Source organism: Thamnophis elegans, chromosome 4 (assembly GCF_009769535.1).
Source record: "Thamnophis elegans isolate rThaEle1 chromosome 4, rThaEle1.pri, whole genome shotgun sequence".
NCBI lineage: Eukaryota > Metazoa > Chordata > Lepidosauria > Squamata > Colubridae > Thamnophis > Thamnophis elegans.
In genome coordinates, this window is record NC_045544.1 from 14,857,985 (window position 1) to 14,885,928 (window position 27,944).

At 38.2% G+C, this 27,944-nt stretch overlaps 1 protein-coding gene across 3 annotated transcripts in view; it reads right to left on the minus strand.

The window, feature by feature from the left end:
• The window catches only part of COL12A1 (collagen type XII alpha 1 chain), a 148,033-nt gene that overhangs the window by 111,195 nt on the left and 8,894 nt on the right, over positions 1-27,944 (minus strand). For all 3 annotated transcript variants that reach the window (XM_032215657.1, XM_032215655.1, XM_032215656.1), the window contains exons 2-10: positions 27,363-27,473; positions 17,176-17,292; positions 15,487-15,630; positions 14,779-14,838; positions 12,760-13,023; positions 12,172-12,336; positions 11,400-11,573; positions 9,313-9,603; positions 5,000-5,602 (exon numbers count right to left, since the gene is read on the minus strand). In XM_032215657.1, coding sequence (XP_032071548.1) covers positions 5,000-5,602; positions 9,313-9,603; positions 11,400-11,573; positions 12,172-12,336; positions 12,760-13,023; positions 14,779-14,838; positions 15,487-15,630; positions 17,176-17,292; positions 27,363-27,438 — 1,894 coding nt within the window. In that variant the 5' untranslated portion in view covers positions 27,439-27,473. The remainder of the gene's footprint in view (positions 1-4,999; positions 5,603-9,312; positions 9,604-11,399; positions 11,574-12,171; positions 12,337-12,759; positions 13,024-14,778; positions 14,839-15,486; positions 15,631-17,175; positions 17,293-27,362; positions 27,474-27,944) is intronic.

Below are 27,944 nucleotides of genomic sequence, written 5' to 3' on the forward strand. Positions count from 1 at the left end.
AAAAACAATGCTGTATTAGGTGCCAATTTTTATTAAGTGTCAACATCAAAAAAAATTCCTTTTCCTGCCTTCTTCTTCTTTACCTTTCTTATAGTATTTCACTATATCAAGGATCTCTTTTTGCCTTTTTTAGTTTCTCCTTCTTCTTCCTTTACTTATTTCTTTCTTTTATTTTATAAGATAACAAAACTTAATTTATGAGCCAGACTAAACACTGCTTACTCTGCTCCTTTATTTTATCCCCTTTTCTCTATTTTTCTTCCCTTTGTTGTTAATTTTTTTTATCTTTTCCTTTTTATCTCCTTTTTTTACCTTCCTTAGGGCAATGTACAAAAGTAAGGCTGAGCTAGTTAGCCCACTTATTATTATTAGCTAACAACAATTCTCTCCTGCCTATAACTTTTCTTTCTCCTATTTTGCAACTGTTCTGCTCCGCTTTATTTTATAAGATAACAAACTTATCTGCCTGTCCCTGCTATCAGTTTCCATTCCTCCCCTTCCTCTTCCCATTTGTTTGCTTGTTTGATTGCATGCACACATTGGTTTATTGATGTGTGTGCTCGTGCTTGCCCACTCGCTCAAAAGGAGGTTTTAACCTCCGAAATCCCTACAGCCCACCTGGAATCCCAAAATGCCCTATAGTGGGCGGTAGGGACCAGGTTGATGACCCATGCTCTACTTAAATAAATAACAAAACACACACACACCCCAAAAAATCTAATTATTTGAAACCAATAAGTATCACAGTAATGAAGAATCAAACCAGCTAGCACAGTGCTAATATGAGTCTATGCCACTCTGATCGGAAATCAAAGCAAATAATAGCTTAAAATAGTAACAATTTAATTGGGGGAGAAGGCCACGGTGAAGAGTTCTGTTTTTTTCATGTGCACATCTCTTTCTGGTATCTGAAGTTTGTCCGATTCTCTTTGGCAGGCAACAAAAAAAGAAGCTGAGAGTTGGGAAAACTCTTAATCCAGAGCCTGCTCTACTATCACCTGGTTAGCTGCCTTTGGTAGCTAAGCCTGAAGGTCATAGAATAACAGAGTTGGGAAGAGCATTTAGGCCACCCAGTCCAACCCTTTATTCAGTGCCAAAGATAAAATTTAAAGCATCCGCAATAGATGCCTGACTATTTTGTACGTGAACACCTAGAGGGGAAGGTGAGCCCATTATTTCCCTGAGTAAATGGTTTAACTGTCAAACTATTCCTACCGCCTTCTAGAAACGTAAATCATATTACTCCACACCCTGCCCTCTGGAATATAAAGAACAGGTAAAGAAGTATTTACTTTCTTTTGTGTGATATGCTTTCTGGAATTCCATTCTCACAACCAATTTTCTTTTCTCAAGGCTAAGGACACCTAGCTCCTTCAGTCTGTTTTCTAGTCTCCTGATAACATTACCTTTTCTCATTACCTTTCTGAACCCCATCTGAGTTTCCTTGTATTTTTAAAGTGGAGTGCCCAGAATCAGGCAATAGCAATAGCAGTTAGATTTATATACCGCTTCATAGGGCTTTCAGCCCTCTCTAAGCGGTTTACAGAGTCAGCGTATCGCCCCCACAGTCTGGGTCCTCATTTCACCCACCTCGGAAGGATGGAAGGCTGAGTCAACCTTGAGCCGGTGAGATTTGAACCGCTGAACTGCAGATAACAGTCAGCTGAAGTGGCCTGCAGTACCGTATCCTAACCACTGCGCCAACTCGGCTCTTACCCAAACGGAGGTTTGGCCAAAGTACAATGAAAAAGAATGATTGTAACCTATCACTTGAAAGCTATACTTTAGTTGAAGCAACCTAAAACTACATTGGTCTTTTGGTTCACACCACAGACTCCACATCCTACTGCACAGGGAACATTAATAACAACGTATGTATTTATTTCACTTATATGCCTCCAAATCAACCGTAGACTTGTGCTGCTTTATTTTAAAAAATCAGCAATAAAAACAGTCAGAGAACAGAACCAAAGTTAAAACATCCTGTCAGACCTGCAGGCATATTTTTTTTAGGATCTTTGGCCTGCCACACTTTCTATTATTTTACTATGCTGTTTCATTAGTGAGGAATAGGGAGGGGAGAATAGTAAGGAGAAGAATGTGTTGTTGTCAAAATAAAGCATTCCTTTCTAGAAGCCCAAGGTCATCTTTTATCTCCGCACCTCTGCACCTGACCGGAACTAGATGGGTGGAAATGCCAGCATGGCAGATGAAGATTGGACCATGTGATGGACCTGTGGGATATGGTGGCAAGGTTTTGAACTTTCAACTGAGTGGAAATCCAGGAAGCTTTCAGATCCGGGTTTCCAGTTTGTACCAACATGTCTGTCTTATTAAATTGGAACTTTGATGAAAGCTATGCCTTGAACTCTGATTTAATTCTGGATGATATTTGGAACGCTGACACATCCACATTGAAGTATAAAATAAAAATAGAACTAACCTACTTATCAAAATGTAAAAAACACACAAATATAATTTTAAAAAATACTAATTCTAATACTACTTAAACACCATCTTCATTGTCAAAATCACTATTAGCCAACTGCAAAAGGGCAGTTTTATTTGGAACAGCTTTTTTCCTGCAATGATACTTTTATTTAATACCAACAAACATCCACATCTGTCTATTCCAACTCTTCAAAAAGCACTCAATAGGTGGATAAAAATGCCAAATCTAGTCCAAACATCTGACTCCACAATGAACCAATAATAATAATAATTTACTTGGAACAGCATAAATGAAATTAAAATTAAAGAAATATTTTATTTGTTTTTTCTAAAGATAGCATCTTGAATCCTACTAAATCTCCATCATGGAGATGATTCTTCTGCTCATAGAACATTCCTTCCAACTGAAGGGAAATAATATTGCCCAACTTGAGCCTTTTAGGTATCTCATACTAGAGCTACCGAAATTAATCCACACCGGTTTCTATGGCAAAGATCCATTGAGTTGAGTTGAGCCGAGGTGGCGCAGTGGTTAGAGTGCAGCACTGCAGGCTACTTCAGCTGACTGCAGTTCAGCAGTTCGGCTGTTCAAATCTCACCGGCTCAAGGTTGACTAGGTCTTCCATCCTTCCGAGGTGGGTAAAATGAGGACCCGGATTGTTGGAGGCAATACGCTGACTCTGTAAACCGCTTAGAGAGGGCTGAAAGCCCTATGAAGCGGTATATAAGTCTAACTGCTATTGCTATTGCTATTGCTATTGCTATAGTTAAAAGAGCTTTTTTTGCATATGGTCAGTGCAAAGTGAAGGATTTGCCATTTGTATAAAACAATCCAATTTCATTTAGGAGTATTTGACAAAATCGTTATTTTCTTCAAGGAGGTATCAAGTTGCAAGCACAGAGGCCTCGCAAATTGGACCTGGGTACTTGAAAGACCGCCTGCTGCCAATTACCTCCAACAGACCTATTAGATCCCACAGATTAGGCCTCCTCCGAATTCCATCTACTGGCCAATGCCGATTGGCTACCACCCAGAGGAGGGCCTTCTCTGTGGCTGCTCCGGCCCTCTGGAACGAGCTCCCCGTGGAGATTCGGACCCTCACCACCCTTCAGGCTTTCCGCAAAGCCTTTAAAACCTGGTTGTTTCGACAGGCCTGGGGCTGATGAGTTCCCTGCCCCCACTCGAATTGTGTGGTTGTTGAGTGTTTTTTAAATTGTTGTAGTTGTTTGTCCGTTGTTTTTCCTCCTGTTTGTATTCCCCCCCCTTACTTTGGTTTGTGAGCCGCCCTGAGTCCCTCTGGGAATAGGGCGGCATAGAAATGCAATAAATCAAATCAAATCAAATCAAATGCCAGCAGCAGCTGCCTCACTTGGGCAACCCTCATCCGCAGTGAGAGGCAGGAGGTGGCACAGATCAGTTGGTGTGGGGTGGGAGGCAGAATGCATGGCACTCAAAGGGATTGGGATGATGGATAGATAAGTCAGGTCAGAGGAGCTGAAACACTCGCTGGGTTTGCAAATGCAGACAGGTCTGCCAAGCGCCCAAATTTTGATCCCTTGACCATAGGGACACTGAAGATTTGATTCCAAGGACCAGCCATAACTACCATTTGTGCAATACTGCTGTAACTTCAAATTGTTGGTCATTAAGCATAGACCACCTGTAGGTTGCTCTATTAATCCCCCCCCCCCGCTTTTCTTTCCATGCTTAATTTCTGACTCTTTTAAATGATACCATTCAATATTTCAAAAACATTACTGACCGAAGTATAATGTTTTCCCCATTTTTATTTACAGAGAGGGTTATTTATGATAGGTTGGGAACACATCTGATTCCACATAGTAATTTTCCCCGTAGCTCCATATGGCTTTTAAGTTCTCATGTCATCTGGCAATGACTTTCACCCATTGCTAGAAAAAGAAACAAACTTAAAACAAGTCATGAGTTATTTTAAGTTTGTTTATCAGATCAGAAGCCACTACCAGAAAGCACCTTAAACTTTAAACCAGCTTTTTATGAGCTATATAGGGATGTGGAAGGTATCCAATAAGTAAAGGTAAAAGTTCCCCTTGCACATATGTGCTAGTCGTTCCTGACTCTATGGGGCGATGCTCATCTCCGTTTCAAAGCCAAAGAGCCAGTGCTATCCGAAGACGTCTCTGTGGTCATGTGGCCGGCATGACTAAACGCCAAAGGCGCATGGAATACTGTTACCTTCCCACCAAAGGTGGTCCCTATTTTTTCTACTTGCATTTGTACATGCTTTCGAACTGTTAGGTTGGCAGAAGCTGGGACAAGTAATGGGAGCTCACTCTGTTACGCGGCACTAGGGATTCGAATCACCGAACTGCCGACCTTTCTGATCACAAACAAGCTCAGCGTCTTAGCCACTGAGCCACCGTGTCCCTACAACAATCCATAAACTGGGCTTTAAACATTTAATTTCCCTCAGAGTAGTAGTACAACATGCTGCTATTTATCGTTTGTTCCCTCTCTCCGTAAGTATTTTCATAACACATGTCGACATGGAAAGAAACACCACCTTACCTTTTCTTTTAATCGCTTCAAGTTCCTGTTCAATTTGTAAACAGACAGACTGTGTAAGTTCAAATGATATTTTTTGAAAAGCATCAAAATCTTCCACAGTGTAGACGTGGGCGTCCGCAGGAGGGGTAGCAATGGCTTCCAACTCAGACCGTACAGCATCCTTAACGCCGACTGCAAATATCTCTACATTTGCGTTCCTCAGTTTTATGGCTGGGTCTTTAAAAGCATCGGATGATTTTCCGTCGGTAATGAGAATCATGACTCTTGCAACATTTGGTCTTGCGCCCCTGTTTGGGATGAGGACTTTTTCTCTTACGTAGGTCATAGCTTTCCCTGTGTTGGTAGAGCCACCTCTGTAGGGGAAGGTGTTAATAGCTCGAATTACATCGTCAATTCTGTTGTATTTGTTCAAAGGAAATTCCGTGTATGGATCCCTGCTGTACTGCACAAGGCTTATTTGGACTTTTTCAGGCGAAATCTCGAAGCTTTTAACTAACACTTCTAAAAATGCTTTCACTTTAGCAAAATTGGCAATGCCAATACTGTAGGAGCCATCAACCAAAAGCACAATGTCGGCTTTTACATCTATTCCTTGTGCGCATTCTGTAAAAAGAAATACGGGTATTTAGTATCGATAGAGCATTTTAGGAGGGGGGAAAATGCAACTTTTGCTTCTTTCGCCTGACTTTTAAACTGACATTGTTTTCTCCAAGTCTTTATCTGTCATTGACTGTATTCCGTTAACATTACAATGGAGGAGGGAGGGAGAAAGGAAAGGGAAAGGAAAGGAGGATGGAAGGGAGAGAAAAGGAAGGAGAGAGGGTAGGAAAGGAAAGAGGAAGAGCAGGAGCAAAGGAGAGGTAAGGGAAGAAGGAAGGGGAAGGAGAGGAGGAAGGAAAAAAGTAGAGAAAGGAGAGAGGGTGAAAAGAAAGAGGTAAGGAGAGGAGGATGTAAAGGAGGAGGAGAGAGGGTAGGAAGGGAAAGAGGAAGAGCGGGAGTAGGAGAAAGGTACAGGAAGAAGGAAGGAAAAGGAGAGAAGGAAGGAAGGAAGTAGAGAAGGGAGGGAGGGAGAAAAGAAAGGGAAAATAAGGTGGTGTTACAACAGGAGGAAGGGATGGTAAATAAAGCAACCCAAACAGTATATTATAACCTATTAAATGAAATAATAAATCTATAAGAATGATTAAAAAAACATTACAATGCTACTGTAAATACATATTTGACAGTTATCTGCTTTTGATTTTTCTAGAAAGTATAATTGTTGCTGTTTGTTAGAAAGTAAGAACTCTTAAATTATCTGAAGTATAAGTAGTTCTCAGCCTGCCATAATTGGGACCAAAATTTCTGTTGCTAAGCATGGTGGTTGTTGAACGAGACACCCCCGATTTTACAACTCTTTTTGCCACAGCTTTTAATCGAATCACTGCAGTTGTTAAGTGCTTGTTACAGCTGGGAAGGTAAAATGGCGACCACGTGGCCCCAGGGTCGTAAAGACAAGCCATTCCCCAAACACTTGAATTTTGATCACGTGATCATGGGTATACGCTGATAAATCACTCTTTTCAGTAACTTCACAGTGACTAAACAAATGGTTGTAAATTGAGGACTATTTATATATTCCAGCATCCTATTTCCAACAGCGCAGAAGTAATTCAATGAAGAAGGAGGAGGAGGAGGAGGAGGAGGAGGAGGAGGAGGAGGAGGAGGAGGAGGAGAAGAAGAAGAAGAAGAAGAAGAAGAAGAAGAAGAAGAAGAAGAAGAAGAAGAAGAAGAAGAAGAAGAAGAAGGGGAAGGGGAAGAAGAAGGGGAAGGAGGAGGAGGAGGAGGAGAAGAAGAAGAAGAAGAAGAAGAAGAAGAAGAAGAAGAAGAAGAAGAAGAAGAAGAAGAAAGAAGAAGAGAAAATATCACAGGTGGTGTGATGGAAGCTCACAAGAGAACCATCACAACTCAACTGCTAAGCACAACCTATGCCCCCTTCCTATTGTTTGTATGACTACAGTCTAGATTCAAAGGGCAAAAGGCAATTTGGAACATGGGTGGGTATGCCCATAACAACTGTCTCTTTAAATTTAAGGCATGTCTTCCTGGAACTGGGAAGAAAAAGATGCAACTTCTTTAAAGGGTTGCCAATAGGTAACCCAGACATCCCAAGTCAGCTATTCTCCTTCAAATCTTCTTCACTACACACACCTACCACTGCGTGTGTAGCAACAGATGGAACAGTTGGCAGTTAAGAGTTTGTACTGAAGTGGAATCCGCATATTCTTTCAAAGATGCAGCTACTGGTAGATCTTTTTAGCTGATCAAGGTTGGGATACGATAATAACAGGCAGGAGAATTTTTAATTGTTCAGCTATTTTCATTTTCATTTTGGATTGGATCCTCCATAATTAAGTAATGGCATCTGTGAGCATATCCCCCTTGCAGTGCCAAAAAGTAATCCACTGTAATAATAAGATCACATTTTTACAATATATAAGAGGCCTGATTCAGAACAGGGCTGCAGAAGAAGAGTGCCAAACAGCTTAAACTCAGCATCTCAGTGAAGTTCCTTGGTGTTACTGTAAACAGCCAAAAGGAAGTCATATTTATTTTTATTTATTTATCTTACACATTTCTATCCTGTTGCAATCAAAAGACTCTTGGAAGCTTCCACAGAATATGAGCTGGTACTGGCAGAACAGTTCTAAGAACTTCCGTTCAAAAGCAAATCTCTCTTCAGTTGGATTCTTGTAATCCAACTGAACAGGCATTAACTTAACTTTTTCAGTAGGTCTAAAATTAATTCTTACCCCCCCCAAAAAATGCTTATTTGTTTCCTGGAAATTTCAGTGTTAGTTTTAATCTAAGAAGTTACAATTATGATGTTATGATTTGCTTTGCAAAAGTATATTTTTGCATTTTGTTAAGTCCAGAAGAGAGCTAGCTGTTCCTTGTGTTGGAAAGCCACCCTGGGGTGGAGGGAGGGGAGATGGGGCCAAAGACTTTTCAAGTAAGGAGTTGCCCATATGCTTACAGCTGAAGGTTTATTAAGACTGTTGGCCTGAGAGCAGGAGATCAAGCTTCAAACTACTGCTTGCCAAACCTGTATGCTTTCTTAGTGTGAGAATTTATTTTGAAAGTTACTTTGAGTTCTTGGATTTCTAAGACTCTACAATGCTTGTTTTTGTTCATGATCCTGAATCTGAATGTTAAAAAGCCTGGGAGGAATAAACTTCAGTTGGTCCTCTATGACTTTGGAGAGTCCAGTCTTGGTTTTCTGTTACTCACTGGTCATCTCCCCACCTTGCTGTCTTCCAGGGTTTCTACCACACTTGGATCTCTACCACACTTGGATCTCTTTCTTTCCAATCTAAACGAGATTGGAGTAAGAGATGTTCTATAGCTAGAGGAAAATAACGGGCAGAGATCACAGCCAATCAACCACATTAGAATACTTTCAAAAGAGTCGTCTGTTTGTGTATATAAGAGGCCTGTTTAAGACCTGACAAGTATAAATGTCTTTCTTTACAGCCAAAGCTGAAAATGATCAAAACCAGTACAGACTACAGGAAAGAAGGTGTGCCTACACAAAGCAAAAATGGTCAATAGGTTCTAGGAAGTTCCCAACTCCTGTAACCACGTTATTTTTGAAGTGTGTGGCAAACAAGGCGAGGGGGACCTCTTTAAAATCAGAACAGTTAAAGATAGCTTCAAGCTGCCCCAGCTTGTGATTTTGGGTGAGGCAAAAGCAATATAATGAGGATATAGTACCCAAAAAAAAAACAGTTATAGGAATATATTTGCACCTTAAATAGAGGGAGAGCCCTAAATTTCCTGACATTTATTTTTTACTTCAAACATAGGTTGGGCTTTGACTGATACTTTGTACATCTGTGTATATTCTTTTTTTTTAATTGAATATAGTACCATCCCTGCATTATGTAGAGTCAACTCCATAAATTCATTATAACATATATTCTAATTTATTAAAACATAATTTACCTTCAAAAAATGTTTAGGCTGGTTCTTTTTGACTCTATAAATGCTTTTGAAAATTGCTATCATGACAGTTTGGGTGCAGGCCTCAATAGGCCATAAAGATTGAATAGGTTCTTTTGCCCAAGAATGGAATTGTCCAGCCATGGTGCGGAAGATTTGATTTATTCCTCATTTCATTTCAGAATGCTGGGTCTCAAATGTTTCTATCAGCTTATCAAAAATCCATGCAACAAACTTTTTTTAAAAAAAAATATTATTTTTCTCTGTAGTATTTTAATTTTGCATGACTTGCCACTGACATACAATAGATCATTTCAATGACAATGACTCACCGACTCGAACTTTCACTGGCTGTGTTTTTTCCATTATAGACACTGGTTCACTTGGAGTCAGTCCTTTCATGGCATATACATTAATTTGGTATTCTGTGTCTGCTGAGAGATCTTTTACGTTAAAAGCAGTAGTTTGTGGTCCTACATTCATTGAGAATTGTTTGGCATCAGCTATCATTGGAATAATGTCCACCTTATAACCAGTTATGTCACTAGGGGATGGATCCCAAGTGATTTTGATAGCTCTTGATGAGATTTGTGAGGCTGCCAGATTTGAAGGCGGTTCTAACGCTGTAAAATGAACAAAAATGCAGTCATAAATATGTCCTCCTTGAGCAAAGAGATTAATGCTAAATATACCTACCCCCAAAATAGCCCACGGGTAAATAGATACTAGAGCAAATGATATCGCTTTTCTAGTCAATCTGTTAGAGAATTAATCTATGAACTGAACGAAAGTTATAAATAAATGTAGACTGAATTATGACTATTTTTTGTCCTGTACAGTTGGAAGGACGTTGGTACCTCATAGATGATGATGAAAAAGAAGTCAGTCTCTCTATATTTACTCAGAAGTTAGTGATGCTGAGTTCAGTGCAACTTATTCCCAAAAATTCCTGACTACTTAACAGAACTTCATAAGAGTTCAATTAAAGACAATGGGACTTAATTCTGAGCAGATATGCATGGGACTATAGTATATAATAATAATAAGCTTTCATTGGTCTCTTTACATAATTAAAAGGAACCCTCCTTGACTGATCATTACATTTAATCACTGCCACATGGCTTTCTAAATGAGTATAAATTTGGAAAGTGAATATACAAATCCCAGAAACAAACAAAAAACTTCCAATTGGACATTTTCAGGAGTGATATTCATCCAGACTTTTGTTTTTTTTGCTAGCTGACTGGCCTGAAGATAATGGTATTCTATTAAATGGTACCAGAAGCCAATGAGGTATCAAGTGCAGCTACCATAGACCCATTGCACCTATCCCATTTCTGACAGAAGTAATCCACAAGTGTGATCAATCCCAGTCCCATATCTAGGCTTGAAACCTGACTGGAAGTGGTCCAGAAAATCTACACCCTTCAGCTTCTCTGTAATTCGAGTGCAACCTTCTCAATTATCTTCCCTAAAAAAGGCTGGATACAGAACAAAAAGTATCCGATATGGTTGTGTTCATTGATGGTTTCCTTAATGGCACTGTGGTCAGAGGTCAACTGAAGAAACCATCCAACCACTGAGCATGATAAATTAAGTTTCAAAACCGGTCAAGGAAAAATTAACCTGGGTTAATTTAAAACTAAAGCTAATTAAGTGGTATGATTATTCTACTGTATTTAATTATTTTTCCTACAATATTGTTGTTAGTTGTGAAGTCCTATCCGACCCATCGCGACCCCATGGACAACGTTTCTCCAGGACTTCCTGTCCTCTACCATCCTCTGGAGTCCATATAAGCTCACGCCTACTGCTTTGGTGACTCCATCAAGCCACCTCCTTCTCTGTCGTCCCTTTCTTCTTCTGCCCTCAAACTTTCCCAGCATTAGGCTCTTCTCCAGTGAGTCCTTCCTTCCCATTGGGTGGCCAAAGTACTTGAGTTTCATCTTCAGGATCTGGCCTTCTAAGGAGCAATCAGGGTTGATCTCCTCGAGGACTGACCAGTTTGAGAGTCCAAGGGACTCTCACAAGAGTCTTCTCCAGCACCATAGTTCAAAGGCCTCAATTCTTTGGTGCTCAACCTTTCTTATGGTCCAACTTTCACAGCCATACATTGCAACTGGGAAAACCGTAGCCTTGACTATACACACTTTTGTTGGCAGGGTTACCTATTCCCTACAATAAGTAACAAATATTATTTAATTGTTATATATTTTAGAAACTTCAGGCAGCCTTGGAACCTCAATCTCTACCTTACTGCTCTTTCAAAAGTGCTTTATGGTAGACCAAATCCTCATTGCCTTGCTAAGCAGAAATATTAGTCAGGAAAAAGAAAGTGTTACATTTGCTGTCCCACATTATTACAGCTATATATTTATCTAAGCATGAAGTTAATTACAGTGATACTTCAAAAAAATACCTTCTTCTCCGCTAACCAAGTCACCTAGCTGTTCATCCACTCCCGAGCACACCTGTGAGACAATTTCATTCTGAATATCTGCAATACCATCAAAGTTGGCCACATTAAAAACATGGTTCAATGAGGGCTGGGATGCCATTAACTTCAGCTCTTTGGCATCTGCAGCTTTGATTCCTAAAAAATGGTAGAAATAACAACACTAAACAAGTTTGCCCAATCATGTGGCACATAGCTGTTCTTGTATTTGAAACCGAGAACTGATAAAGAAAGTTCCTTTTAAGTTTGTCTGCTCGCCGTTTGTTAACGAGCCGTGAAGGGGGGACAGAACACAGTATGTTCTTCTCTTTATTGTACATGGACATCCATAGCCCTGCTGCAGCAGAACTGTATTATACTACCATTATACTAAATCTGCACAGTAGGTCAATAGAAGAGCACAATTGTAGAAAAATACTTTTTTTTTTCATTCTTCGGGAATCAGGTTTAAACTATTTATTCAGCAAAGCAATGTTTTAAAGCATTCTACTTTTGTTGATATTACTGAAATTATATAAAATGAAAGTGTTGTTTTAATCTCTATAAAGGATCATTTTATGATATAGTTGGCATTCTAACTTCTCGCTGCCCTTGAATTTAAGAATGCAATCTAATTAGTTATAGTTTTCACAGGGGAAGCGCATTTTTATAACAAGCGAAATTTAAATTTTGCTTTAAATTTCTCTCTGTGGATAAATTACAGTAATCACCAACAACAATGTAGAATCGAACATACCCAAAGAAAAGACTTCAACTCCAGTGCTACGAAGTTCTCTTGCAGGAATTTCTACTTCATCCTGAGATTTTCCATCCGTAATGATAATTGCCACTTTGGGAAAGCCATTTCTTGCTCCAGCAGACTCCGTAAACACATTTCTAATCAGATAATCAATAGCTTCTCCTAAAATTACCAAACAAATTGAATTTTTTAAATCAAAACCATTAAGGTTAAGATCAAATTCAAAATTATAAAGAGCCATAAAAGAGAGCATCACCCACTCACCACCACCACCACCCAAAAAATGGCTGATATCTCATGATCATTAAGAGCCAAGGTGGTGCAGTGGTTAAATGCAGCACTGCAGGCTACTTCAGCTGACTGCAGTTCTGCAGTTCGGCTGTTCAAATCTCACCGGCTCAGGGTTGACTCAGCCTTCCATCCTTCCGAGGTGGGTAAAATGAGGACCCAGATTGTTGTTGGGGGCAATATGCTGATTCTATAAAGTGCTTAGAGAGGCTGAAAGCCCTATGAAGCAGTATATAAATCTAACTGCTATTGCTATTGCTATTCAGGATTTCTATGTGATCAGAGGGAAATCCATACCTGTCATTGTATTGCCTCCTTTATATGGTATTCTTCGTATTGCCTCAATCAGATCTCTTTTTCTGAAATACTGATTTAAATTGAATTCAGTCCTTGTGTCAGAGCTGTACTGGACTATTCCAACTCTTGTCTTATCTTCTCCAATATCAAATGCTGATACAAGAGTAACAATGAAGTCCAATATGTACTTAAAGTTATTTCTTCCCACACTCCAAGAGCCATCGACAAGAAAAACTAGATCTGTAACAGCACTAATGGAACACTCTGAAACATAATGGAACAGGGTTATTAATTAACCTTCACATACTGTATACACTCACATATTTTAAATGTTTCATTTATTTGGGGGTACATTCATATGAATCAGATAGCTAGAAGATATTTATGCATGTATCCATACATCCCTTTAAGTCACTGTGGACTCATGGCAACTGTTCGAACTAATCCCTGCCATTTTCTTGGCAAGATTTTGGAAACGGTTTGCTATTGCCTGCTTCCTGTGGCTAAGAAAGAGTGGCTGGCCCAAAGTCATCCAGGCAATACTAGAAAACAAAGTCTCCCAGTTTCTCCCAATGCCTAAACTATTACATCAAACTGGCTGTAGACCGGAGGTGGGTTCCTACCAATTCGCACCAGTTCGGTAGAACCGGTTCGTCAAATCTACTGAACTGGTTAGAAGAGGTTCCAGCAATGGACCCGGAAAGCAGGCCACACCTACAGAAGAGGTTCCAAAAAAATTTGAAACCCACCACTGACACACACTCACACACACACAGAGAGAGAGAAAGAAAGGAAGAAATAAATAAAGAAAAAAAGAAAGAAAGAAAGAAAAAGTGAGAGAGAGATGAAAGAAAAAAGGAAAAAGGGACAGAGAGACAAAAGGAAGGAAAGAGAGAGAGAGAGAGAGAGAGAGAGAAAGAAAACACATGGCCGGCAAGCCACTCCCACCAGGTCACATGGCCAGCAAGCCACTCCCACAAAGGAGGCCACACCAACGGAGTAGGTTCGAAAAAAATTTGAAACCCACCATTGCTATAGACACGAGACAGCTAGATAGCAATATACATACATTCCAAATTTGACCTTATGGAAAAAGTTTAACAATCCATGGAAAGTTAGCTCTTACAAAAAGGGAAATTAATATCCCCTGCTGTTGGCAGCCAATTCTACACCACCTCCCATGATGCTCTAAGCTGGTCCTGTTACTTTCACTTGGTGCAAAGGACTGAATATCATTGTAGCTAATGACTTTGGGCAGCTAACATCACATAAAAACACAATACCAAAATAAATATCAAAATATATTAATGTACAAGCTTAAATGGAAGCAGAAAACATCAACCATAAAATAACAGCATCTCACGAGCTTTCGGAACCCACCCACTACATGCCCAGAATATGCAATTGTCTTATTCGTCCCTTATTATATGAATAAGGTAAAGAAAGTACATTTGATGACTTTTTGAAATCAGAATCAGTTGCCACCCTGTTTATTGACAAAAGGGTCCCTTTGAGTCAAATCTAAAATGGTTGGCATAACTCCTGAGCCAAACAAGTGTTTCACTGTTGTTCACAGTCTGGAGATAGTTAGATCAAAGGATAAAATAAGGGAAAGAATATACTTGAAAATGCCTAAAGCATGGGCAACAAAAGTTCACTTCTTGGGCCATCAAGAACAAGCACGAACCAAAGAATGATGCACATAAATTTTAGAATTTGCCTGACATGGAGAGGGGTCTTCTGTTTTGGCCTTTTCCAATGTGATTCTTTTATATTTGTTGAACTTTAACTTCTGGATTTCCCAGTCAGAAGAATGTGGATTATAGGAATTGAATGAAAGCATATCTAAAGGTCCTAGGTTTGTTTTTTTTAATGCTTTTTCCCCAGGCAGAAAAAAATGCATTGTGAAGAGCAAAAACACACATTTGTGTATCTCTAGGCAGTCTGGTTATGCTCGTTTAGAAATAGATGCCTTGTTTTGCCATATACCAGAAGCAGCAACATTACAAAATTACTTACTTTGCAAATTAATTTCTTCATCCTTCTTTACTCCTGTTGTTACAAAGCCACCTGTTTGAACTAGAACAGAACACACAGCTTAATAAAAATTAAAAAGAAAATCTTAGTATCAAAGGTTGCTTTTCATTTGTCTACTTTTTACGGATCTCTGAAATGGCAATGGGAAAATAAAATGTTGAATGATGTTGCAAATTATGTACAATTAGTATTACTACTACAGAGCTCTGGTAGCGCAGTGGTTAGAATACTGTATTGCAGACAAACTCTGCCCACAGTCTGGAGTTCGATCCTGACTAGCTCAAGATTGACTCAGCCTTCCATCCTTCGCAGGTCGGTAAAATGAGGACCCAGATTGTTGTTGGGGCAATATACAAATAATGCTGCTACATGGTAAACTGCCCAGAGAGTGCTGTAAAATATTGCAGTCCTAATGGTATGTGAGTCTAAATGCTATTGGTACTGCTACAAATATCACCTGGATTTTTTGAAATCTACATTCAGCATATTTATTTGCTAATTAAAACAAATTAAGTCCAACCTTAGGTAGAAGTCAAATGTCTACATATATTACAAATTTAAGTTGCTCAGTGTCACCTCACATCTCAAGATAAATTTGACAACTGATAAATTAAAATATAATACATATATCTTTGTAGCAGTATTGAAACTATATTCCAAGCAACATCTTGGTCAATTTTGCAAACTTACTTGTAAGTTGTCCAGTGACAGGTACACTTTCGTCTACAGTATCATATGAATTTATTGTTACAATATATTCAGTATCAGGTATGAGCTTTGTTAACAAAGTTTGGGTAGCCGTATGTGCTAAGGTAAATTCTCTACTTGAATCATCTGCAATTATACATAAAGAACATTTTCATAATCAGAACTTCTAAATTATGTAACAACCATTTATTCAAAATATATATATATAAAGAAACAAATGTTAAAAGCTCACAGACATTTGATTTCCTGAAAGAGCTAACAACAAGGTGCATATGCTTTGAGCATAATCATGCACAAAAAGGATGAACATATTCTAATGTTAGCAAGTAGCCATTCAAATAAAGTTCTTATCCCATTTCTTAAGGCAAGGAAACTAGGAAGTCTTTAAGGTCTTGAAATATCTTTTTTTTTTAAATCATGGCTTCAATAACCATGAACAGGAAAACAAAACAAAAACGTCAGCGAAATTAATTTAAATAGGAGGGCATTGATCAAACATATTTAGACACTGAATTCAACTGCCACTATACACAGTATGATCTGATTCACACATCTGCCTAGCCTTGGGATTCATAGTGAATAAACCAGAATTATCTGGTTTAATTTCATTATGAAGCATGGTTTACAAAAGGCAATGAATGGGCTCACACAACTTATTTAGGCAAAGTCAAGCAAACTAAATTAGATGATAGTGATGTATAAAACCAGCATTCCATTTCCTAAATATTCTTGTTATTAGTCACTTATGAAGATGGGCAAAGAAACAAGAGACTTGTTTACATAAAGGAAAAATAAGATCATCTAAACTATCCAGGAAAGGAAATAGTAGGGGATAGATGAGATTAACAAAAAAAGGGGAAAACTACCCCCCCCCGTCCCACAAAATGCAGCCCAGGTTATTATAACCCATAACAATGGGTTTATCCATACAATACTGTGTATTACAGATATTGTAGTATAATAGTTATAGTGTTTAAACTGGGTTGATTCAGGTTCAAATCTCTAATTGACCAAAAAAACCCACTTGATTTGCTCATTCGGATGAAATGAAGGAAGATCCCCATTGAATCTGCCTTAGCAATCAAAGATAAGGCAATATAAAAATGTAATAAATATTTGCAGATACTTATTGAAGATACACATGATAAACCAAGTGGTAGACATACCGTTCCTTTCATACTTGCATGAAAACATCATGTACAAATGTGACATTGCAAGTTTTTTCTCGTTTCTGACATTTCAGCTTGCTGAATCTATTGGCTTTTTCCTAACCAATTAAGGCTGCAATTCCATTCATGCTTACTAAAGCATAAAAATCACTAAATTCAGGGCATCTTTCTGCTGCCTAGACATGAATAAAATTGTAATGTAATTTTCAGTACAATTTTCAACAAATTAAAGATGTTCCTTTTAAATTTTTCATGCTGTATTTCAGTGTTTCTCAACCTTGTCAACTTGAAGATGTCTGGACTTCAACTCCCAGAATTCCGCATCCTTCCTTCTGGGAGTTGAAGTCCAGACATCTTCAAGTTGACACGGTTGAGAAACACTGCTGTATTTAGACATTCTCTATGCTCAAAATCAACCAGGAAGAAAGAGACATTTTCACAAAGGGACATTAATTCAGAGTTCAAGGGTTTTTTTTTCTAAAAAAATAATATTAAATCTTACCAGCCGCAGACCTCAGAGTTATCCTGTAACCTTCTATTGCATCAGATGGACTTGCCCATGACATTTGAACAGTATTTTCATCTATAATTTTAAATTTCAAGTCTGAAGGTGGATTAACTGCAAAAGATTTATATCAAGCAAAGTGTGTTTAAATGTTGAAGAAATTAATGTCATGATAATTTTAAAATATGTTAAGCAAAGCTTGCTGAGATATGTCTTTGCATAAATTTGTTTCCAACACATATAAAGGTATGCTGTTGGCAAAAGGGAGGTTTGCAAGCCAATGAACATGACAAAACGCATCAAAGAAAATATGCATTACACAGGACAGCAACAGAACATTTGTTTCTTGAATTGCCAAGTCATTCAAGAATGGCCAGCAGAATCAAGCACAATGGAAAACACATTTCAATACATATACAATGAGTTCACAGATAATAATCACATATGCAAACGTTTTCACAAAACAATTAAAGGAACGTTCTTAACATGCTGGATGCAACTCATAAAAGCATGCCAAATCACAACCTGCTCATAACACCATGAGATCATTTGACAAGAACATAAAATCCCTTTCAGCAGATCATCAAAGAATATATAACTCTTTGAAATCCATATCTGCATATTTGCACTTCACTGAATCTTTATAGTTAGTATGCAGAGGTATGTGTATTGAGGGAAATGTGGTAAGACTGAAGCGGCTCTTTGCTCAATTTATGATTCATACCCAAATATAACCCCTTATTTCCAAAAAGCCACCAAAGTAGCTTATCTTGTATATGCTGCTGATACATGAAATGGGAAATAAGATGTTACTAAGAAAGTATTCGATATTTTCTGTCACAGTTGAACATATTGGTACACAAAACTAAGTTTTCTGACTGTTTACACCACTCTGCTATACTAATCCTGAGGTGTAAACCATCCTTAGCAGTTTTTTTATGCTCTGTGTGTAGCAGGTGTTCCCATACTAAGAAATGGCATTTTAAAACAAAACGCCAGTATGGTATTTCACACAACAATTGTTAATTATGGAAAGACAACATCAAGATATATGTACAGACATTTATTTACAGGATGTAGAGAGGTAAACAAGGAAAAAGGCATCAATGATCCAAACAAATGATTATGTATCAATCTGTGGGAACCAGCAAGAAAATGAACTGAATGTAGTATAGAAAGAAATAGCTTACAAAAGCTATCTAGCAGCATCATGCATTTGTGTTTCTATCTATAGATAGACATATAGGTATATGATATAGGGTATCCATCTATCTATAGATAGATATATGAAAGTCAATTTTATTATTTTAATTTACTGTAGCTTCCACAGTGGGCAAAAGCCTCCATGTACAAGAATCATTGCCAAAGACATTACATAATAATATTTTATAATGATATTCTCATGTTAAATCAGTCATGCAAAGTCATGCAGTCCTCTACTGATTCACTGTCAGTGCATGGTATGCGTACTACAAAAAGCTAAGTTTTAACTACTGTACATAAGATTTAATAAAGGCATATGAGATTCAGTCATACTTTTCTTGACACTCCGGATTGATTGGTAAACACCGATCAATATTGATATATTGAATATAGCATACGTAGATATATAGATATATCAGGATTTTCTTGAAAGACGTCCACCTTTGCAAAATTAAAAATGTTTTTTTTAAAAAAACTATTTAACAGTGGACTATTTAGAAATCAATAAATGAATGTTAAATACTGCTATAGTAACAATCATATTAATACATCTCTGTTGATTGTAAAGGCATGGTGCTTTGCAAGTGATTTCTAGTTTAATGCACTTGTGAGTTGGACATTTCAAGATTTTTAAAATACTGTCTGCTTCTTAATGAATTGCCATTTCCAATGAGATAGGATTATATGGCTTGGCATATAATGAGATAGGATTATATGGCTTGGCTTGCTACCACAAGTGATAGTAGTACAAGAACAAATGTTATTTTTCTCCTATTGTCCATACACAGGCAGTGAGATTAGAATATTAATCTGCATGCACAACCGATTCTTCATTCAATTTAAGGCACTCATACTAATGCCACACAGAAAAAAAAAATCAATTAGGTAGTATCGAACTCATGCAACACGTGTTAATAATAACATTAACATTTTAAAGAATACCATTATAAAATATGCTTTCCAAACCAATGGCTCAGGACAAATTTAATGCAAAGGCAGAGAGACAAATGACCTGAGCATGCTTTTTCTTTTTTTAAAAAAAAATGAGTACATGGGGGGAAAAAATAGCACCACCAACCTTGAAGGAAATTTGACCGGAAGCAGCAGAGGCCTTAGGCTGTAACTGCTGAAGAACAGCAGCAGCCTATCTTGATGTGATCCAATGACCGGATTCCAGATAAACTGAAAAGGCCAACTGTGGGGGAAAAGTCTTCAACATTTTAAAAAATCTGTAACCTGATTTGCAAAAAAAAAAGCTCAAATGTGGCACGTAGCTGTTCATCATGAATGTCACTATTATCTCATACGAGATTGTCTGGTTATAAAGGAAACAGCACAACTTTTCCATAGAAGTTCATAAGAAATGCATTTCAGATTCCTAAATATAAAAGCACCCACTTCCACAATGATCAAATTCTACCTGTGCCAAGTTCAAAATAAATAGAAGTCCAATCACTGAATCAAAGGCGACTTACATCTAACCTAAACATACAGAGGACAGAAACGTTTTCTGCTTAGCCTAGTCTTTTTCTAACTTCACTCCCATTGAATTAAATGCCTATTGTTTTCCTCTAACGGGACAGCTTTAGAATGTAAATCCTGGATCCAAAGAATCATGCATCTTATTTGATTATCCAAGACGACTTTGGGGAGTTTCCTTCCAAAGCAAATTTGCTTATCCACTGCACAAACTTCTTTTTTAAACTAGATGTTTATAAAGCAAATTTCTCTGAGGGCATGGATACTTTTTATGCATAACAAAAAAATTGTACAAATCCCACTTAGCGTGCACAAGTCCTTGGTTATGCATAAACTAATTCTTTGGATATTAGGCTGTCTCATAATCACAATAACATAGTGGCGCAGAGGTTAGAGTACAGTACTGCAGACTACTTCTGCAGACTGCCGGCTGACTTCAATTTGGCAATTCAAACCTCACCAGGCTGAAGATTGACTCAGCCTTCTATAGTTCCGAGGTGGGTAAAATGAGGACCAGATTTGGAGGGGGAGGAGGGATATGCTGACTCTGTAAACTGCTTAGAGAGGACTGTAAAGCACTGTGAAGCGGTATATAAGTCTAAGTGCTATTTAAAAAAGCTGTTTTCAGAATCGTGTAAGAAAACAAGACCTGCTGAATAAAAGGTGATACGGTAAGTTTCCATTTTGACATGAAAAACTCAAGTGATTCCTATGTGTCTATCTCAACAATGAAAGCTAAATGTTATAGTAACTTTATTGCAAGGGATATCCTGCATGTGTGTGTGTAATAAACTTGAATATATGTGTATATATTGTTTGAGAGCCAATGTGTATATCCTTCAAAGCATTCATGCTTTTTCTTATCAGGTTATCTATACCACACTATAAAGCAATGGTAGTCAGCCTGGTCCCTACAGCCCACTAATGGGTGTTCCATCTTTCATGGTGGGCGGTAGGGATTTGCTGTAACTCTGCTTTATAAATTTTATAAAGTAAAGTTACTTCCCTACTTTATAAATCACCACTACTGTGGAAACAGTGTGCGGTTAGAAAATGTTACTGCTAACAGAGATACAAAAGTGGGCGGTAGGCAGGGGTGGGTTTCTCGCCCTGTTCCAACCGGTTCGGTTGGAACGAGGCCGGCAGCGTCCTCGCGCACGCGTGCGGTGTCCTCGCGCACGCGTGCGGTGTCCTCGTGCACGCGTGCGGCGCACGCATGCATACTAGCATCTGTGCGATGCTCCAGCTGCTCCTGGAGGATCGCGCAGGCGCTGTATGCGTCCTGCGCATGCGTGGAAGCGCAGAATTCGTCAAAACCGGGTAAGGAGCAGGCGCGGGCGCGCGCGGGCGCGGGTGGGCCCGCCGTTCCCGGAAGTTACTTACTTCCCTGTTCAGCGACCAACCGGTTCGCAGGGACCGCTGCGAACCGGTTGAAACCCACCCCTGGCGGTAGGTATAAAAAGGTTGACTATCCCTGCTATAAAGTATGTATTTTAAAATCTTAGAAGACTGCTAACAAATCATTATATACAGCATCCAGATTATTACACCACAAATTAAAAAATATGGGTGGGTTGTGTATTTATGTGCACATATGCAATTAATTATCACTATGTATTACTATTTCAACCAAAATGGAAGACCTAATAGCTCCTATGTAACCTGTTTAGGAAATTGTTTTATCGGAACTAAAGAGAAAATAGATTCTATTTTTAGATGGCCTATCTGCAATTGTTTTGATAAATAAATGCAGTTGAATAAGAGGTTAACAGATTTAACATTTAATTCAACAGTAGTTAATAGCTGCTGTTTAAGTAGTCAGAACAAAGTATTCAGCGAGGTTCAAAAATAATACAACAGAAGAGTAGATTCAAATTGCAAGTTCTGCTCCCATAACACAAAATTCCAGTGGACTATTTGTTTTATCTATTTATGTTAATTCTGATATTTCTTAGTATTTCATTATATAATGTAACATTCTGGCACATTTCAAAATATATTTTATTGCTTTCATTAAGTGCTTCTCATTGAAATTAAAAATAAATGGAATGTGTCACACTAGAAGGATATGTAGATTGGATATATTTATATCCATTGCTGATTTCTGGCTCATTTCTCAGCATATTTAAATTGGAAGTTTGAGCTATTGTAATGGAAGTACATATTAAGCAGCCCTAAATGTCATGACTCAGGGCAACCCCTAAAAACTGTCTTTATTTAAGGAATTTTGTTTAAAAAAAATTAAAAAATAGAGGGGGGGGACCTGACTATCGTTCATAAAAGAGTCTAAGGTGATATGAAAATCAATGGGACATAAACACATGTTTAAATGTGGCTTTCTTCCTATCGTTTCTGCCTAAAAGCAGTGTTGCTTCCAGACATTGCATGAAAACTACTCAGAGAAAAGCATCAAAATCATCTTACTATACCAAGAACTAAAATCCTACAGCCATATATCACAAAAAGTACAATCAAATTAGAAATCTGGAAATTAGAGATTAAGTATTATATTATAAGGCAGCAAACAGCCAATAAAGAAATATGTGTGGTTTGTAATATTGCAACCAGCCATATTGGAAAGTTGCCAGATTTTTCTTTCCAGCATCTGGAAGGAAGGCAAACAAAACAAAAGATATGGCAGTGGCACCAAGGTTATGATATATTTATAACCAAATATTTTGCAAGTAAAATATGAGAAATGAAAATGGAGCAGCAGCAATTCAAGAGAGAACAATGATGATTTAATATGTAGAAAAATGTAAAATGAAAACATCCACTTTAAAACATCCACAGAGAAAGATAATTATAGTTTTGTAAACTTTAATTTGTAAAATTAAGAACACCTTCACTAAATTCTTGAACACGATTTATTTTTTTTAAAAAAATAGTTACTAGTGCTGAGTACATGCTATGTTGGTTTGATTGCATGTTGAATGGTCAACTTTATCCCTAACATTCTCTTTAGCTCCATCCTCAACCAAATCAGGATTCTGAATTACTGGGACAAGGTTTCCCAAATTTGGCAACTTTAGCAAGCATAGATTTCAATTCCCAGAATTCCTGACCCATTCCCCATGTTGACTGGGGAATTCTGGAAATTGAGGGCCCATGCCTTAAAATTGACACGTTGGGAAGCCCTGTAATCTTTAAACTTTCTCTACTTGCCAAACAATATCCAGTCATACATAATTGTGGTGGCAAAGCCTGTAGTTATCATCTTATTTCTTTTCTCTGTTTGTTTATAATCCCAATGAAGTGATATATCAGAAAAGCTGATCTTGGTCTTTCCATTATAGTTATTAATAAATACATTTCTGGGTTGTATTTGTTCATATCTTAAGTGAATTGTCTCTTGAGAATGTTCCACATAGGGGAAACATTGTCTCCCCAAACATAGGAATCCAAGAAATCAATGAGAAGCTATATTGGGGGATTTTATTCATTCATTCATTCATTCATTCATTCATTGTGTACAAGAGATTGATGAACTAGTAGTATAAGGCCCTTATCTGCAGTCTAAATTGATATAGCTCACCCTTTTTTTTTACAGTATTATCAGAACTTCAGCGTGGCTAAGAAACAATGAATATGGTTTGGGGCTGTGTAACTAAAAACAATAGAGTAGTTAATTAAAATGAGGTCTCCTCTAAGTTGAACTCAACTTCTGTGACTTCCCATGTAGAAATTAATAAGTAGTACTTGCTAAATGTTCTCACTGACTTGAACAGGTTAACTATAGGATTCAAGCTCCACTTAGTGCATGAAAATGTAACCGAGGAGGTCAGTGAAGAAAATAATCAACAGTCACCCTGTTCAATGAAATCCTCAGAAAAATACCATTTTGTAATTAGTCTGAGGGTTTTGAAAATATTTACTGCACTGTATAATTTATGTTTATAGTTCTTCATAGCATTCATCAAAGCACAACTAGGGCATAGCAATATATGCCTACCACAGCCTATCAAAGAAGACACTTCGAAAGAATGAATCATGGTTTAAAATCAATTATCAGAATTTATCATTATTCTTCAAACAATATTTGATACACTGAGGAAAAACTAGGATGTTTTCTGTTTTGAGGCCTTTACTTGTTTACTGATTCTAAGCCAATGATCTTTTCAGCTTAACCTCCAGCCAGGTGAACTCCAGCTCTATTCTTAAAAATAGAGTTGGAAATCATTATCAACCATGACTATTATCTAAATTTTCTCTTCCTTTGGTGTTAGGGGGGTTTGAGAGGTTCCCTATAATCAGCGGTGTAATTATCTGAAGTCTGCTACCTGTTCAGTGATTCTGTTACCGAGTGCGTAACTTTGTGCGTGCATGGGCACTGAGGTGCGCCCATGCAGCGCTAAAAAAAGAACATTTTTAAGCCTTCTGAATCTGCAAAGGTAAATAGAACAGCGAGGGGGGGGAGGGAATCCGCTACGCCATGTGATTTAGATTAGCTAGGAAGCAGGAAACCTGATGATTCTAGCTAATATAAATCGAGTGTCAGAGCCGATAGTGGCCCAGCTGATCATCAGAAATATCAGTTTGCCCAAACCGGTAGCATTTTTTACTACCGGTTCAGGCGAACCAGTCCAGTGGTGGGATTCAGCCAGTTCGCACCTATTCAGGAGAACCGGTTGGTAACTTTCTAAGCAGTTCGGCGAACCGGTTGTTGGAAGAAATCTCGTTTTGTTTTTTTCCACTTTACAGGGCTAATCCTGTAAGGAAGGCAGGAAGGAAACATTCTGGTGTTCTTTCTAGCCTAATCTTTATTGCCCTGCTTACAGAAACTGCCTCTCTGGTTAACCCTTATTACATTGTAACAGCTAATGTGAAGTGCCCATCAACATGAGTGATGTTGAGTTGGCCATGCCCACCCAATCACATGACCACCAAGCCCCACCTACCCTGCTGGTCATTAGGGCAGAGAACCGGTTGTTAAATTATTTGAATCCCACCACTGAACCAGTCCAAACCGGTAACATTTCACCCCTACCTATAATCCTTTGCAGAACCCAAATCTGGCTCTGCATCAGGATCAATGGGATGTAACATCATTTCATATTACACAGGTGATTCTTTTAAATTATTTTAGAAACGATACTTAACTTAATGCGTTTAATAATTTAATGAGGCATTTTGAAAAATAAATAAAAAGAAAAGGTTTTTAAAGGGCACTTTTTTCCTCACCTCTTCAATTTTAAATGTCTCTTTTAAAAGAGTTGGCAAGCAAAGAAATTGCTCTGCAGTTTTTCCACAGATTTTCATTTAAATCTGTACCAGTGTCTATAGTGGGTTTTTTTTTAATTCCAGGATTGTTTTTGGCTTTTCTGGAACATATAATAAAAGCAGAAACTAGCAAAACTTTGGGATTGATTGATGACATCAAGCCTCTCTGCATATAAAAGGCCTGACAGTTTCTGCAGGCAGCAATTTGAGAAATGGGGCCACAAGTTAAAATCAAACACAAGTTTGTCCATCATGTAAGATGATATGTGGCTAGGAATTATGGCATGGGTTTCTTTTACAGAACTACCACATTCACTCTATGGGAGGTTCAGACATGTGTCATTTTGTGCTGCTGCCTGAAGGTGAGGGGCAACATTGATATGCTAATTTCCATGTGCCAATTTACATAATTCTTTTCAATGAAGCTGAGGAGTCAATTGCCATTGTGAATGCTGCAGATGTCCCCCCCAGTTTAGAGGTATGTCTTTTTCAATAACGTATCTGTTATCACAGAAACACAAACAAGGGGTTTAAAATACTAGCTGCAGATGAACAGTGAACTGAGGCTACTGATCATTTACGATAAATGGAAACACTGTCTTGCAATGCCTTTCAACCAAAGAACTAGATTCTGCGGGCTTTTCAATGTACTAGTAAAGACAACTCTAGATAGCTGGGATTCTGAAACATGTTGAATGCTACTGCTCCATCCTTAAACATTAATTATGCAATAATGTATACAGTACTATTAAGGAATCTAATCAGAGGTGGGTTCCTACCAGTTCGCACCTATTCGGTAGAACCGGTTCGTTAAATCTACCGAACCGGTTAGAAGAGGTCCCACCAGTGGACCCGGAAAGCAGGCCACACCTACAGAAGAGGTTCCAAAATTTTTTGAAACCCACCATTGAATCTAATACTTAAATATTAGATTCACTAACCCACTCCTTCCAAAAGAATGCATCTCCTTCCAATAAAAAAATTAAATGTGAAAGGGGAAAAAGTGGGAAATTTAAATAGCAAATTCTTAGACAAAATAATGGGATCAATGCAGCGAACAGGGCTGGAGCTGATTTCCAAAATTAAGAAATGATGAAAAGAAGGGCCAACAAGAGAAGAATGGATACTCGATAAAAATATTTTTGTATTACTCTATAGAACTATGAGCTAATTGCTGCCTTCCCATGGATAAAACAATAAGAGTACATTTGTTCCTTCCTACATACTGTTAATTAGGAGCATTATTTCACCAATATATAAGAATACTTACACAACCCAAATCAAGAGATCCATCCAAATCACAAGAGTATCTCTTTTCATGGACAAAAAGGTCAGTGCAATGCAATGACAAATTTGGCAAGCCAACATTTTCAAGGAAGAATGAGAAGGTTGGGGAGCATAGCTGAAATAGCAGAATGTCCTCGTTTTGCCACTACTTCTCCAACCAGGAATGATTTTGCAGGGCATATATTCAAGTAGTAAAGTGATAGGGGAAAAAAAGGCATTACATTTGCAATAGATGAGAAAGTATATTTAATTTGTGTGATTCAAAGAGAGAGAGAGAAAAACCTCACAACTCTATTGTGCGGTGTTTCCAGATGGTTAATCCAATATGCTGAACGAGACTCAGTCTGTGTGGGAGCCCAGGCAGGAAGGTTTTGAGTGTCCCAAGGGACCCTGGTCTTGCTCCAAAAACAGGAGCCAGGATTTCTCATTCCCAGCTCTGTCCCAAATGAACTGACTCACCGAGAAGAGGACTTTCCTCCCCCTTTCATTCCAAACAAAACACACAGGCAGCCAAATTTTGTTGGGAGTGCTTTATTTTACAAACGCTTCAAAATAATACTTTTTTTATTTAAAAAAAACCCAGACACATGTATCTTGTGTATATATTTGCAGTACAAAGCAGAGCAATTAAGCATTGAGAGGGTGTGGAGATGTGCTTCGGGGCTTCTCCTGCTACTAAGGAGAAGTTTCAAGTTGGCACAGGAATCTTCCTTCTCCCTAATCACTCTTCAAAAGAAAGGTGGAGAGAAAAAGGAACAGAAGTGGAGGGGCCAAGATCACAAGGGAGATCTAGTGTGGACAGCACACCAGAAAGACAACAAAACAAAGAGAAAGAGCAACTCTATAGAGTTGCTCTATAGAAATAAACAAACTAGGGAAAGAAAGAGAACAGAGAGGGAGGGAAAAGAGGACATGAAACAACAGTTTCTGAAAGCAACTGTTGCCCTTTAATTCTGCACCATCACTTTCATGGAATAAAGGACAGGATTATTTACCTTGAGCCTCAGTTGGGCACAGGAGGAGAGCTGCACATAGGACTGTTACAGCTGTTGCACGGAGCCTTATCTTCATGGCTGCTGTTGTGTATCACAACCACATGAATAATTCTAAAAAAAAAGGAAAAATAGAGACTTAATACTGTGGGTTTTTTTTTTTAAGCAGACGGAGTGGAGAAGAAAGGAAATCACATGGCAAGGAGGGAAGGAAAGTTCAAGATCAGCTTTCCCCCATGTATGCACTCCAGAGCGGCAGGACCTTCCTTCATTCCCCTTACTCTACTCGAGTCGAAAAGAATGTTTTACATCACTTTCTTCACCATAGTCAACTTTTCTTTCCATAAAAAAATCTTCCTTTCCCCCACTTCTTGCACCAAGTCAGAATTTTTCGACAAGGAACTTGCTCAACCTCACCAAAACTCATCACTGCTTGCTGTTCCAGATCTAGGAATAAATTGACAAATACATAGGTACACAGATAGTTCTTGCTTACCAACCAGCCATTCAGCAACTGTTCAAAGTTACAACGGTGCTGAAAAAGAAGATCAACCAGGCAACACCCCTGCAATCACATGATTTGGG